At 31.8% G+C, this 16,316-nt stretch overlaps 1 protein-coding gene across 33 annotated transcripts in view; it reads left to right on the plus strand.

Moving 5' to 3' along the window:
- Positions 1-16,316, plus strand: part of RIMS2 (regulating synaptic membrane exocytosis 2) — a 596,173-nt gene that overhangs the window by 420,821 nt on the left and 159,036 nt on the right. For 11 of the 33 annotated variants that reach the window (XM_082434237.1, XM_082434242.1, XM_082434236.1 and 8 more), the window contains one exon: positions 2,574-2,606. The exons of 20 other annotated variants lie outside the window; for them this stretch is intronic. In XM_082434237.1, the coding sequence (XP_082290363.1) occupies positions 2,574-2,606 (33 nt within the window). The remainder of the gene's footprint in view (positions 1-2,573; positions 2,607-16,316) is intronic. 2 more of the 33 variants (XM_082434234.1, XM_082434245.1) reach the window with 1 other exon arrangement.

Consider the following 16,316-nt stretch of genomic DNA (forward strand, 5'->3'; position numbering starts at 1 on the left):
TTTAATACAAATAGTATATATTAAAAACTGTAACCACGAAGAAGAAAAGAAGTCAAAAATTTTTTAATATATTTGGTATAATTGAAAGTTATACATTGAAATTTCATGATTTAAATTAGTATTCTATCTGCTAATTAAAGTTAAGTGATTTTTTATGTAAGATTAATTATGATCTATTTATTAATGGATCATATTCACATAAGTGATGGAAAAATGATTTAATGGGCACTTTCAGTTAACAGTGAGATCCTGGTCAAAATCTTTCATTTTCATCCTTTTCTAAAATATAAATTTTGTATTATATTCTAAAAACAAATTGTTGGTGCTAAGTTACATATTCCTCACAAGAGTAAAAAGTATGGGTGAATTACTTGCATAGTTGTACCATGTACCTCTTTTTAAAAAGGTTCTAATTAATACTATGTAATAAAATGTCCAGTTCAGGTATCAACATAAAAAGATTTTTTTCCCATACTAGACTTTTTATTTCACATGTTTTTATTGGGTCATATAGCATCTAGTAGAAAGAAATTTGACCTGGTAATCAGGAGACCTCTGTTCTATTTCTGGTTCTGCCATTGAACTTGTTTTATGACCTTGGGTAAGTCACTTGAACTCTATGTGCTTCAGTTATTCTCTATAATAAATTAATAAATGGGTTGGAAAGAAATTTGAATGTTTTGAATCCATATAACATGAAAAATATTGCCTCAGTGCCATTATAAAATAGTCAAGATACAGGAAAATACTAGGTAGTGAAAGGATATTTATTTATGTTTTTATGTTTTCTGCAAAAAAATAAAATGTTTTCTTAGAGGTAGAATATACTTAAGCAGTTATTTCATCCAATTCATACCCACTTCAATTTAACATGTGTGGAAACTTCGTTAGTAGTGTGGTAAATATGTATATAGGGAAGTTTTGCCTATAAAAAGTAATGCAAAATATGATACAATTCAGCATTAACCTATGATATTAATATATCTCAGATTTTTCTATTTTATCTTCTTTGAGAAATGGGTGGACTGGGGATGCAAAAGAAAATATGGCATATAGCATGTTAATGTAGGAGTACATTTCAGGAGGATAATACTTTTCTAGTGGTCGATCCTATTGGCAAAGTCTAGTTTGTAATATAATCGTGATGAGATTTACTGTCTAATTTTGAACAGGTCAAAGGTGTGCTCACGTAATAATCAAAATGACATTGTTAAGTTTCAAAATGTGTCATTTTTTTTTCAGTTCTCTATAATACATACTAGGATTTCTCTTTTCTCTTAGAAAAAAAGTTTTGGATATCTCAGCCCTTCTTTCCTAGTGGAAAATTTTCATTTTCTCACTATTCAGAGAAAGAGAGAAACTTGTTATTGGAAAGATTTCTCTCAAGAGTTATCATTTCAATATATCAATATTCCAAATATATTTTGGTATAACATGTTTTTCTATAAATCGCTCAGAAACTGTGATACAAGTATTGCAGAAATGAATGTGGTGTTTTGAATTAAGAACTTTGTAATACCTAATTTGGAGCTAAGAAGGTAATTAAAATAGGACATTCTGGTTTTGTGTTATATTGTTTATCTGTATCAGTCATACTAATACTAACTCATTAATATCTTTTGGAAAAAAGTTTTCTTAGAATGCTCAGTTTAGCAGACATTTCCTGCTTAATCACTGTATAAAATGTCTTCTGAACTTCTCCACTACCAATGCGTAAAGAAGTGTTTCCAAAATATGTGCTGTATCTGTTATAGTAGATGTTGGACTTGGATGGGCAAATTTAAATGGAAACATCAGTGATCTGTTATGTAGTGTCTGTAAGAATTTTCTGAATAAGTAAGCCTCATAAGGGAATATGATCAAAGAAAATTTGTCTAAATTGAAGATTAAGTTGAATCTCTAATATTTAAATAAAGCCATATATTTCAGCTACTTTTTTTAAATGAGTTTTATTATATTTATTACTCTCTAGAATATTTTTATAATAATATTTTTCTGTACTGAAGTAACTCAATGAATTATTGGCCTATTGGTCATACTTATTTTCATGTATGTACTCATCAATTTAGGAAACTTAAAAGGCACAGAAGTCTGCTCAAGCTATTTTTGTTGCTCTTTTTAAGATGATTCGATTAAGTTCTTTCCTTTCAATGATAAGTAAAAATTCTAAAAGCATCTTCACAGATCTTAAATGGACTCAGTAATGTCTTAAACAATATGGTCATACAAGTAATGTTGTTTTTACTAATGGTATCTTTCTTCAGCATCACTGTTCAGGATTGGCTGTCCATAAATAATTGTAAACTTTTGAATCCTCTTTATTTCTACACTAACTTTATTTTTCTGATCCTGCTAACCCATAGTGGCTTAACCAGTTCACCATCAGTTCTTCCATATTTTTTTTCTTTTAATATGGTATGTATATGATTATATCTTCCCTACAACTGTGCACAGGATCTTTTCTCAAAATGATTTGAGGCCCTTTCCTTCAGTGTCACTTTTTACCTTTTGAGTATATCCACTCACATCCATCTCCTTTGTCTATGTCTGTCCATTACACGATGTGATCACAGAAGAAGTGGACTCCACAAGGAGAAGACATGCAGGTCTGTCTCTTCTACTGCTTTTCTTTGTTATTTTTCATTTATCTAACTTGCCTTAGAAATTTTTTACTGTTTTTTACTTACTTTATAATTTTTCATTCTCTTCCTATATTAACAAAATGTTAAATCTGCAGGCATTTTTATTTTAGGTAGTTGTATATTCAACTTTTAACAGCAACTGCTCCAATTAGATGGATAAAAATAAAATGATTAATTTTATGTCATAGGTATATATGCATTTTTTCCCATAACTGGGTAACTAACTCCAGATTCACATATATGTATATTTATATATAGTCAGGTAGATTAAATTGACAAATTAATCATAACTTGTACTTAAATTTATTTTAGGCTTAAAACTTGTTTTCAGCTTTTTAATACATAATTCTAAAAGTATTTTATTTTTATCTTGAGTTCAGCAATGTGGTAGATTATGGAAAATACTGAAGACCTAATACATGCCCTAAACAAGCTGTCAGTATCACAGAGGAGTTAAAATATGTGGGTAACATGCTGTGTTTATGTGCTAATGTGGATGACTCTAACAATATATTCTACAAAGGTATAAAGTCAAATAAAATTTGTTTCAAATAGATGGCCAGACAAAGCTTCATGAAAGAAGTAACACTTGGACTAAAACTTGAACATTCATTCAACACATTTATTAAGCACATGCTGTGTAGTACTGTTCTAGGTGCTGGAAATAACAGGACACACAAAATGGCCCCCATCCTCACGGGCTTTTTCTAGTGTGAGTTTAACAAGTAAACTCAATAATATTATAGGTGCTATGAGAAATCTATATATACATGATTTATGTATATATAGACTACAATGGAATCACAAAGGATGATGTTATTATTTCCACCTGAGCAGTATGGATATTAGTTCAAGAAAGACTTCACAGAAGCAATGATCCTTGAGTTGAACGTTAAAAACCAGAAATATGTTGGCCTTGTGTGTAGAGAATATGACAGGCAGAGGAAACAATGTGGTAAAATGGCTTCAAGCAAGTTTAGGCAAAAGAAGGCAAGGGAGGGTTTCTGAAGATTGTGTAAGTTATTAAGGTGTGTAAAGCAAGAGAGAGACATGATCAGATATTTGTTTCTAGAAAGACTACTTTGGAAACTAGGTAAAAAATGGAGCGGAGCTATATAAGCAGAAAGATCATTTATAAGGATTTGCATAAATCAGTTAAGAGATCATAATGGGCTGAATCAATAGAGGCAGTTGATACATGAGAAGTTATTTAAAGATGTAGAATCTATAAGACAGTTATCGATTGGATATTACTGATGCAAGGAAAAGGAAGAATAAGATAATCTTGCGTGACTGAAATGTTTGGATATATGGTGGTATATTTTATCTTACAGGGAATATGGGTTGAACAAATATTTAAGTGCAAAATAAAGACTTCAGTTTGGGGATGGGTTAGTTTGAGGTTCCTTAGGAATATTTAAGTGTAAATATCTAATAGCAGTCATTGGATGTATGGGTCTGGAACTCTGGAGAGAAGTCTGGGCTAAATTATTGCAATCACAGTATTCTTTTTAGCATGAAAATGATTCCCTTTTTTGTTTTGTTTCTTTGATTATTCTGAATATTGTCCATTGGTATGTATTTCAAATTTTCACTTCAATTCTTATTATATTTGCTTGGCATCTATACCATATTTTGAGTGCTGTGAGCTTTCATTTGACATTTTGTTCTACTTGCATTATGTTCTAAAAGGTAAAAAGAAGTAACATTCATTGTAGGGGAAGTTTAACATAAGTGTATATGTGTATACATATAAATGCACATATAAACTGTTACTGAAATTTCTCCAAATTTTCAATTATTGATTTACTACCAAACTTCTCGTTACATATTCTATTTATTTTATAGATATTCTCTGTTCTTCATTACATCCTATATTTAATGAACTTAATATTATTAACAAAAGTCTAAGACACAGGTACTCAAGATTGCTCAGTCATGGGGAGTTCCCTGGTGGTCCAGTGGTTAGGACTCTGCTTTTTCACTGCCGAGGATGCGGGTTCCATCCCTGGTCAGAGACCTAAGATCCCGCAAGACACGCGGCATGGCCAAAAAAAAAAAATGTGCAAGACTGCTCAGTCATGAAAACCATAACCCTAGTTCACTGAAATCTTATCAGAAGATGAGAATCACTCAGTTTATAAGGAGGCACATAATGTCAACTCTATGTTCAATACTGTGTTAGGTAGCTTAGATGTTATGAGAGACACAGTAGATTCGAGAAATTTTTTATATAAGTTTAAGCTTAACATTTTATTAAGTAATATTGTGATATTTTAACCAAAAAGTCTCAAATGAAATATATGTATGTACATATATATGAAAACATCACATCATATATGAAAGCTACTATTGATAAAGTGTAATACTTAATTCTTTAAAGCCTATAAATACTCAAATATAAGAGAAGAGAGTTAAGAACGTTCTTGGATCTTGAAATAATAGGAATACCCAAACATGGAATAAACATGGTTTTGAGCATTTCTTCCTTGTGTGGGGTGGTGTGGAGGAAATTGGAAAGATTATTAGAAATCAGGAGACCTAGTTTTAACCCTAATCTTGCTAGTGAACTGTGATTCCAGACACGTAATTTAATGTCTTCGGGTTTCAGCTGTCTCATATTTAAAATGGGGGTTTAGGATGCATTGTTTTTACATTTTTTATGGAAATAAAATTACATCTGCATTAAGAACTTAATCCTGATTGTAAGATGTTACTGCTAAATTCTCAAAATATTATTCATGCCCTGTCAATACTATGACATTCAATTTTACCTGGGCCAATTGTCCAGTTTAACTCTCTTTCATAAGAATATCTGTGTTGAGGGAAGTATTGTTCTGGTAAGAAACAGTCTGAGAAGCAGTATTAGAGCACAGATTATACAACTAGACTGCCTGGTCAGTCTCACCACTTATTTGCTGTGTGATCCTGAGAAAGTTGCTCTCTCTGCCTCAGATTCCTCACCTGTAAAATGGAGATAATAATATTGGGTTGGCCAAACAGTTCCTTCGGTTTTTAAGTAAAAATAAAAGACACATTTTTCATTTTCACCAAGAACTTTATTGAACAACGTATTCACCGTTTCGTTCCACTACCTTCTGCCATTTTTCAGGCAACTTCATAATTCCATCTTCCCAAAACTTTTTATCTTTTTGAGCAAAGAACTGTTACAGGTGCCTTTTATAGTCTTCCAGGGAATTGACATTTTTTCCATTAAGAGAATTTTGTAAAGACCTAAATAAATGGAAATCTGAAGATGCAATGTCTGGTGAATACAGTGGATGAATCAGAACTTCCCAGCCAAGCTGTAACAGTTATTGCCTGGTTATCAAAGAAACATGTGGTCTTGCATTATACTGATGGAAGATTATGCATTTTCTGTTGACTAATTCTGGACAGTGCACAAATCATTTTTTGTGTTTCTGTTGTGCTTTTACCTTTCTTGAAATCATAAAGCATAATATGCGGAAAATGTTGTTCTTTTTCTTCCATCTTAATATTAAAATGGCTACACAAAAATTCACCAATTTTGAGAAGTTTTTTTAAAATGCACGCTGATACGACAGCTGTCACAATAAAATCTAACAAAATTGTTTCGAATGAAGTTAAAGACAACTAAGCGCTACTAGAGCCATCTTATGGAAAAAACCAAACGAACTTTTTGGCCAACTGAATACTGCTACATCAAAGTGCTTTTGTAGTGATGAAATCAGTTAATATTTAATATGTAAAGCACCTAAAAACAGTGTCTGGTACATAGTAAGCACTATACAAGTGAAGCTATTATTTTATTATTGTATAAAACATATTAAAAAACTATTTTTATTTTGAATCCGCTGTATTGAAGCCAATGCGTTTTGATGTGTAAGCATCCTTTCCATGATATGATAGAAAGATAAAATTAATTTATTTTGTTTTATGCATTACACATATCTTATACTAGTTTGTGGCTACCAGTTTAGGAGCTAGTTGTCGTACAAACTTGTGCATCAGGACTGCTACACCAGAAATGAACTTTATCACTTCTGAGGCAAGAGAGTTGGATAGAAACAGCGAGAACATTGAACCCATTTAGGTCTGAATTCTAAACCAAGTTTTGTCACCCACTAGGGGCGAGACTTTGGGCTGCTTGCTTATACTTCCTATTAAACAAAATGAACTGCAGTGAGATTGAGTTAATTATGTTTAATGAAAGCATAAAAGAGCTTTTCTCTGGAGGGAGAATGCCTTTCTAACAATAAAAGCAGTGAAGGAAATTTAAAAAGAGAGATCTGACTACAGTGTGGCAGGTATAAACTTCAAAATATCAAAATCAGCATAAACAAGTTAAAAGGCAAACAACTAATTGTGAAACATATTTGCAGCAACTCAGAGTATTAAAAGCCTTAACACTTGAATCACTTTGTTGAACAAATTATATATTCTATAAAACTCTAATAGAAAAATGGGCAAAAGACATATACAGACATTTCACTAAACAAGAAATTCAGTGGTCAGTAAATATGTAAAAAATACTTTATTTTTTTCATAACCATATAGGTGACTTTTTTTTTTTAAAGATACTATGTTTTACCTACTTAAAAAAACAGCATTTTAATGCTGGGGAGAGTATGGTAAAATAGTGGTAGCATAATTTAATATTTCTAAAAAGCAATTTTTTTAATATACACCAAGGGCCTTAAAAATATTCGCAGATTCTGACGTGGTGGAAATAGAGATTCAGATAAAAAGGTATGTACAAGTTTCACTAAAGCATTATTTGTAGCAATAAAAAGGATGCTACTGTGAATGTTAAGTAATGGAGGAATGGGTAAATAAATTATGATACATATCCAACCATCTAACTGAATAATTTTATTGACATAGAAATGAGAAACAATTATTTCTATATTTTTTGTAATTTGAAAAAAATCGAAAGTAGTAATACTTGTAAAGAACTTGTCATGGAGTTTTGTCCATACTAGATAATCAAAAAATGGTAGTTCTTTTTAATTATTACTACTAAAACAAATTAACCAAAGTTTATTTTTTCAGAAAGATATACTTATTTAGTTCTAAACTTATGATTTATGTTTGTTGTTAGCAAAATCATGGGTTTTGCAATAGTGTTTTGAATCTAAATTTAATACAACAATAATCTGCGTAAACAATGAATGAGTAAGGAGTTCAGATAATATACCCACTTCTAGGATTGTTTAAAAATGGAGAGAAAAATATTTTAATAGTAGAGCTGGACATTGGACTGTGCTTATTGACCAGTTTGGTTGTCCATCTGTAGCACGAGAAACAAGACAAACTACTTAATTCTAGATATTTTTAAAAAACAAATATGCTTTACTTAAAGGACAGTCAAACAAGTAATGTTTTATCCTCTATTGTCCTATTGAGGAAGCATGAATGTTGATGTAGCAGTAAAGTATGAGATTTGAAGGCCTCTGTGATCTTAGGCATCATAATCTCTCCAAGTTCCAGTTTCCTCTTTAGTAAAAGAGAGTTGATAATTTGTGTGTGTGTGTGTGTGTGTGTGTGTGTGTGTGTGTGTGTGTGTATGCATATACTTTCAATCCTCAGAAGAATAAAAACAAATGACCAGCCAAAATGAAAAAAATTCTATTTCCAGAGTAAGCAAATAAATGCCAAAAAAACAAAAATAAACAAAAAAACTGTGAGCTACCACTTTTCTCATACAGGATTGAAAGATTGTTTTAAAGATTAGATAAATTTTTCATAAAGTGTGTGGCAGGTAGCCAAAATTATTTTAAATACATATGTCATGAATTGTTCAAACTATTCAAATTCCTTCTCAATGTTTTTTGAACACCAATATATATATTTTCTACTCAGAATTATAGTTAATTCTAGGTTTGCTGTGTAAATAATGATAATTAGTCTTTATTAAGAGCGGAAGAAAAATCCAAAGCAGAGGTTATTAAGATACCTTTATAAAATACACAATCTTCAAGTTTGACTATGCCAGACACATAATTCTATAGGTATCATAATGGCATATTAAACTATCATATATCACAATTGGCTGAATTAAAAGAGAGGTATTTCTGAAATTCTTATTCCAGTGATATAAAGGTATTTCACAGCCTGAAAATTCATTGTTCAACAAATATCTACTGAATATTTATTATATGTCAGATGTTATTCTAGGTGCTGGGGATATAACAATGACAACAGCAGACAAGGTCTCTCCCATTGTGAAAATTATATTTTTGGGAGGGTTAATGGTCACTAAATTCCATAATTTTAGATAGTTATAAGTGCTATTAAAAGCACTTATGTAACCTAGTGCAACTGGAATGAGGAAGAGGTTATTTTAAATGGAGTAATCCAGGAAGTCTGGACTGAAGAAGTAATATCTGCACTAAACCAGAAGAATAAGAAGAACCCAACTATGTAAAGGAGCCAGGAGATACATATGTAATTAAGATCAATAAACAAAAGGTAAAATAAGGGCATTTAAATTTCAGAAGAGAAGAATTATTTTTGCTGTAAAATATTTTTCTGAAAAGGCATTTAAATGTCAGTGGCAGATGAGTTTTAAATATTTCAGGTTTCCAGACAGATGAATGAAGAAAGTATAGCTCTGGATGGTAGTTATGGTTAAAATATATTTTTTTGAAATTATTTCAGTTGAAAGGAAAGTGTACATATTGTTAAGCCAAGTTAGTAAGCAAGTTATTTAATAAGTATTAACATATACACAATACTTGCTGAATATTCATAAATCATGGTAAAAGCACATCATGATTGTTTTCAGATCACTTTCTTCCTCTTTGCTTGTTTAAAGGTCTATATTTTAATATCTATAAAAATATTGTAATATAAATGGGTTGGCATGAGCAATAAATAGGTTTAATATAAAAAAGGGTAAGTTGGCACGAATATATTGGAGATAATTGCCAAGGGAATGTAAATTAGGTTATAATTTAACTGAAGAGAAAGATGTGACTTGACAGATGGTAGTTTCTTTTATCAGCCTGCTTGAAGGCTTGAGGAGATGGGGTGTGGGATGTGAGGGTAGGGATGAGGAAGGGAACTAATAATGGGAAAGGCAAAGTTTAATGGAAAATGAAAGACAATAAATAGAAGTATTGCATTAATTATTTACATGATGCAGCTGATGGGAAGAACCTAGTCATAGATTATAAGGTCATGCAGAGTGTGAAGGAAGTTGATAGACCAATTCAAATTAAGGGATGAGAATCAGAAGGAATCTCTAAAAGGAAGATTACAGATTAAAAATGACTATATCACAGGTTAAGACTGGGCTCATAGGGAAATAAGTTGAAGAAGCATTACCAAAAAAGAAAATTAGCCAAAGAGGAGATGCAGCTAGAAACGAAAAAGGGAAGTTTTAAAAGGGAGAACATTGGGAAGAAAAAAGAATTAAACAAGAGTTGAGAGTGGTGTGTTGAGAGAGAGAGAGTCATTTCATGACTAAATATTTCAGATTATAAGTTTTGGAGAACAAACCAATGTCAGCCACCTTACAAATTTTCTAATGAGTAAAATTGAAAAAATAATAAGTCCTACCACAAACAGCTGTGCTGATTGAGTAACATAATTATAATGCATGCAAAGCTCTCAACACAATTCCTGGCATGTACAGAGTATTACTATCATTGTTAAGAACTTAATTGTGCCAGAACATTAGTATCAAGTTCTAGAATGCAAGATTTTAACTGTGTATTTTTAAAAGCGTTGTTACATTTCATTTGCTATGCCTTGATCAAATAAAATTTTAGTCTAAAAACATTATTGAAGAAAAATTAAAAGCTAGATCAAAATCTGATCAGTGGTTATGTGAGCTGGCAGAGAGAGGACTGACAGCAAAGCTACACCAGGGAACGTTTTAGGGTGACAGAAATACTCTGTAGCTTGATTGCAGCGAGGCTGCATGACTATATGTATTTATCAAATGTCATAGACCTTTGTACCTAAGTAGTGTGAATATTATTTTTTGTAAATTATGCCTTAATAAATCTGACTTTAAAAATTATTGAAAATATACAAAGTTAAAATGAATTTTAATATATTACTCAAACAGTACTAAATATATGCTAATAGAAAAACTTACTTAATCTAACACAACTCAAGCAATTAAGAGCCAAGTCCCACCCCAAAACAGAGCATGGTAATGGATAGGGTTGACCTACAGCTTCAGAGAGGAGATGACTACAGTGGATGAGCTGGGAAACCAAGAAAGGACTAAAGCTTTGAGTCTAAAGCAGTGGTCAGTTAACCAAGAAAGATCAAGAACAAGCAAGGCAATTAACAAAGAAATAGATTCTGGATACTTTAGACATTTACTGATAACTAAAGGAAGAGCAGACATGAGAAGTAACTTTAACTTGTTTGGGACAAGCTGAGTTTTAGGTGCTGATGGGGGATTTTAGGTGCATTTAGGAGATAACCAGAAATGTGAATCTTAGGGTTACAGGAAAGGTGAAGGTAGGAACCCTCATCATTGAAGTGACAGTTGAAGCTGTGGATTTAGACAGAATCACTCAGGGATAGAATAAAACTTTAGGAAATGCATGTATTTGTAAGATGGACTGAGAAAGATGAGCCAACACAATGTCTGGTAAAGAGTGAACTAAGGAGTGGCATTAAAGTGCAGGGCCAAACTGTTGAAGGAGAGAATGTCAAGGATAGTGTCGTAATTATATCAAATGCTGCAGTGAGGGCCAGTAGAATGGTTCTGAGGAATGATCACTGGGTTTGGCAAATATGACATTTGGGGGAACCTTTGAGACATAAGTTTCATAATATCAGACTTAACTACAGTACTCAATGATAACGTTTTTCTTTGAGTAAAGTCACCATGAAATAAGGAACCAGCAGTAACCAGATAACATATTGCACTTGACTCAGTATTGGAGATACCGTAAGAGGCTCTCTACATTTGGGTATTCTAACTTTATAGCACAAATATATAAGGCTCACTTATACGGGCACAAATGCTCACATCATGTAAAAATCCATTGTTTTTATACTAGATACGGTGGGCCCCACTTACCAAACTTGGAATGGTGATGAATAATTGATGACTTGGAAGTTAATTCCACATACTATAGATTTTACTCTTGGGAGACCCAGTGTAAGAACTAGCTCAGACAAGGGGATTGGGAGGGTTTGGGCTTGGAGTAGTTGCAAAACTAGGACTCAGTGATCAAAACCAATTTGAACTTTGCATTTCCTCAATCACAGATTTCAGAAATGCTGTCAACATTTTGGATAATTTTAAGTCACCGTAGTATAAATTATTTTAATCCATAACTGAGTTTCCCACTCTTTGTAAATACTATTTTAAATTCTAGTTTATAAATTGAAAAATTCAGATACGGATCAGTTAAATAACTTACTCCAGTCATTTAAAGCTGGGATTTAAACTGAAGGAATCAGATTTGGTGCCAGAATCCATGCCCTTAACCTCAGGAAATGGGCACTTCATCTGTGACAAGGTGGAGAACGCAAGAGGGGACACTTCATGGCGAACAACATGAAAGAACAATACTAGAGGTCTAGGAAGAGGAGAGCAGGAAGAGAGGAATTCAGAAAGGGAACACTAATGTCAGTGGAGACCAACTCAATCCAATTTGCAGTTTTATTTAAGGATCCTCAGTGCAACTGATATTACCATGTGGGTATTTGGAAAGTTGAATGAAATTCATTTCAGTCTCTAACTTAGGTTAGTCTCTCCTGATGCCTCTTCATCTGATGCTCATCCTTCTTTCTCTGAGTGATCTCATCTAAATTTTATTCCTCTTTCTTCTCAGTATTGAACAGGAATGTTTTGTACAATGTCCCTATTCATGAAATATTTAGCATGCATTTCTTTGAATTCTGAGGGAGTGCTATACTATGTGACATTAGTTGCTCTGTATAGTCATTCTTATACCATTGGCCAATAGTAATCAATATTAGCATCCTTGGAGAAAGAAATACAGCTTGATGTCCAAGCACAAGTACTACTTGAAAGCCATATATCTAAATACTTCATTCAAGGGCATATATAGATTTATTATTAATTGCCACACTAATATACATAAGAAAAATTATATGGGTCTCTTTTCCAGCATAGGTCTTATCCCAGTTTTTATATGATGGATATTTTTATTTTTTCATGATTTTTACATTAACTGTCAATATTTCTAAGTATATTTAAATTTCTGTTTGTTTCTAAACAAACAAATGTAAAGATGCATTTAAATTTCTTTATTATGCTCCTTTCATATCTTCTGTGCAATCTTTTGATGTGTGTAAAGAGTGGATGTAGTTGAAATATATCTTAAGGGTATGTTAATTAGGCCCCAGATGTGGGACACAGTGGTCTGTGATAATTGTGTCATACCAAAACACAATAGGAGACAAGTCATACGCATGGTAATAATATGTGCTACTCTGTGGATTATCTCTTCCTTAATGTAGATTTTAGCTATCAGGGAAAAGTCAGAACATTCCAAAGTGCTGAACACATATGAGAAATAGTTTATTAACCTGATGAATCTGACTCATGTTTTTATCTTTTATCAATGGTTATTGCATTTTTTCTTAAAAGCAATTTTAATGATAATCATTGCATTCCTTCTCTGAGGGGCTTTCATTTTAAAATTTAGTTTATCCTCTGAACTAAAGGTTATTTTAAAGATATAGGAATTGTGACTAACAAGTTTAAAATAATTAAGTTATTAGAAGGTTGCTAAACATTTTCTCCTAAAGATGTCACTGTACACCCTGCGACAAATGTATCAATATGTAGGTGAAACAGTTACACTTTAGCTAGTCTAAAAGATGCTTCTAGATTAGATCACCTTTATGATTTTTTTCTTGGGCAAAGTTCCTGGTTTAATGAGCTTTTCAATTTTCTCTTTCTCTTTCCCTCCCTTCCTCTTTCTTTGCCTTTCTCCTTCCCTCCCTTCTTCCTTCATCCCATTCCTCTCCCTGCCTCTGTACACACACACACACACACACGCACACACACACACACATGCATACACACATTCTATAAAGGAAATTAATGAATGCAATACCAGGGCAAATAGAGCAAGAATTTCTAGTACACTTTACATTATCTATATTGATGAAGTAGGTATTACAACATAAAAGAACAAACAAGCATCATTTGCTTTCAGAATTAACTAACCAGAGAGCTGTAGAGCAGAAGGAATCGTAATGAGTATCTGGTCCAAAATTATTCATTTTACAGATGATGAACTTTATGCTCAGAAGGGTAAAATGAAGTGCTTGCAGTTATAGGGCTCATGAAATTAAGACTGGAACCCAAGTCTTGACTCTCACCTTCTAAACCAGTGCTGTTTTTAAGATTTTCTTCAATCCTATGTATCATAAATATACTCATTATCCTAAATCTGGGCAATTCCAAAGCCCTATCAACTCTGTGATGATTACCTCCTCTGCACTCTCCATGGACAAAACCCTGATCTTCCACCGCGATCCCAAGTACATCCTGATTTTACATGTTGAAACCTAAAATGGTGCTAAAATCCAAGTCTTCTGAATAATAAAATCTCAGTAAGTCTGTTCACTGAATGTAGATGTCAAAAGTAGACATACTCTGTTTCCTGAGATCACTAGATCACTCCTTATAACTTATGTCCTAAAGTAGTTTGCATATTAGTTTCTTTTGACTATAGTGAAAGGAGTCTGAAATCTATCTATAACATCTCCTTTGACGTATTATTTAATGAATATGGCAGAGAGTTAATAGAGAAACAGAATACAGATACACAGGTAACCTAAGTATCTAAAACAGATAGTAAAGGTTTAGAACATAATTCAAAAGACTATAGCCCATAACTATGAACCTCACAGTAGGACAACAGTTTATAAGTTTCTAGAACTCTTATGTTTCATTTAATTCCACATTTTACTTAGGCAACTATGAAGTTCAGTTTTCCTGCATTCCTAGGAGCAAATAAGTCAACACATTATAAGGAAAATAAATTATATTTCTTTCATTCCAAATGTGTTATTTCCTAGTGACGACAGTAGAAAAATCCTCAAAATTGATTGATTTGGAAATAATTATTCCTCAAAATTCATGTATCTTAGTTGCACAGTTAAGACTAAGTTTATTTACACTTTAAAAGAAAATGCTTCTATTTGCCCTAGTAGTAATACAAAATAATCTGGTGCATAATTTTTAATTTTTTCACAATATTTATTTCCATACTTTTTCTCAATTTAATGTGTTCCAATATTTGTTATTCCCTGAATTACATCTCTTTTAACAAATAATTTGGCTAACAAAAGTGTACTTTTTATGTGGTTCTAGTATATGATAAAGTTTTTGTCTAAAAGTATGAGAAAATTCATTACAGGCAAGTGATTGTGAAGAAATCATTTTAAAGTAACTTCTTTAAATTTTGTTGCATAGTTTCTTAAGTCCTACACTTGAAAAAACTAATATGGAAAATTTAAAAACATGTCAGATCATTTTTTGTATTAACATTCATAAAAATTGGAAAGATCTGCACTTCATTGCATTTGGAAGTATTTCTTATTTTGTACCACTTTTAATCAATACACCCACAGCTTTTATTTAACAAATATATGTCCCTAAGATAAATTAAATAATGAATGATTGCATATTTGCATCTTAAAAATTATTTAACATTTATTTCCAAAGCATTCTATCAAATCATGACAAAAATATAAGGTTTTCAAACTGGATAAGTTGTCCTTGTTCACATAAACATCATATTTTGTGTGTTTCTAAAATATTTTTTCTGTATAATGTATAATCATTGTGGATACTTTATAAACTATATATTAACCCAAATAAAAACCAAAAGCACTTATACTAACTTCTAATAACCAGTGATAACTGATAACTACTCTGGTGTGTAAATCTTAAATCTTTTTCACTCCATGTCTTTGTCTTTTTTGTCAATTTTGTGCATATATGTTTTTATGAATATATATGGTTTTTTAAACTACAAACTATAGTACCATATCCACCATTTAGTGTTTTATAATCACTAATTGCAGTATCTTTATTTTATATAATTTATATATGTGAATGCACATGCACACTGTTCTCATCGTTTTTTGTGAGTGTATAATATTCTGTAGATACACCATAAATGCAGTTAACTAATCCCCTATTTTGGACATTTGGAGTTTCTTTTCCCTGGCCTTTGCGATTATCAAACAATGGTGTAATGAATATGTATGTACATCTTCGCACATTGATTTATTTATTTAGGAAAGATCCTGGGAAGTGAAATTTCAGGGTCAAAAATATGACCATTGTAAAGCCTTTTAATACACAGTACCAAATATGTTTTATTTTTAAGTAATTTGCTTTTAATATTTGTACATCAGGTACTTTGGAAAGCGTTCATATAAATGACCGTTAATTTTTTTGTCAACAACTAGTTTACTGTCACTCTGAAAAGTGTTTTTGCAGTTATTAGACTCTTGAAAGAGCAGGTAAAATAAAACCAAAGACAGTATTTTCTTTTTGAATTGCACTGCCTTTGAAAATAAAATTATAACAAAGTATTACATATTCTTATCTCGATGCATTTTAACAATTTCTATTCTTATTCCTTTGACTTTTGAAAGACGTCAGTAAACTGTTTTATACTCTATCCTACTGAATCTAGAAAATAAACACACAAATAGCCATGCTTT

Source organism: Balaenoptera physalus (genome assembly GCF_965194825.1).
Source record: "Balaenoptera physalus genome assembly, chromosome: 17".
NCBI lineage: Eukaryota > Metazoa > Chordata > Mammalia > Artiodactyla > Balaenopteridae > Balaenoptera > Balaenoptera physalus.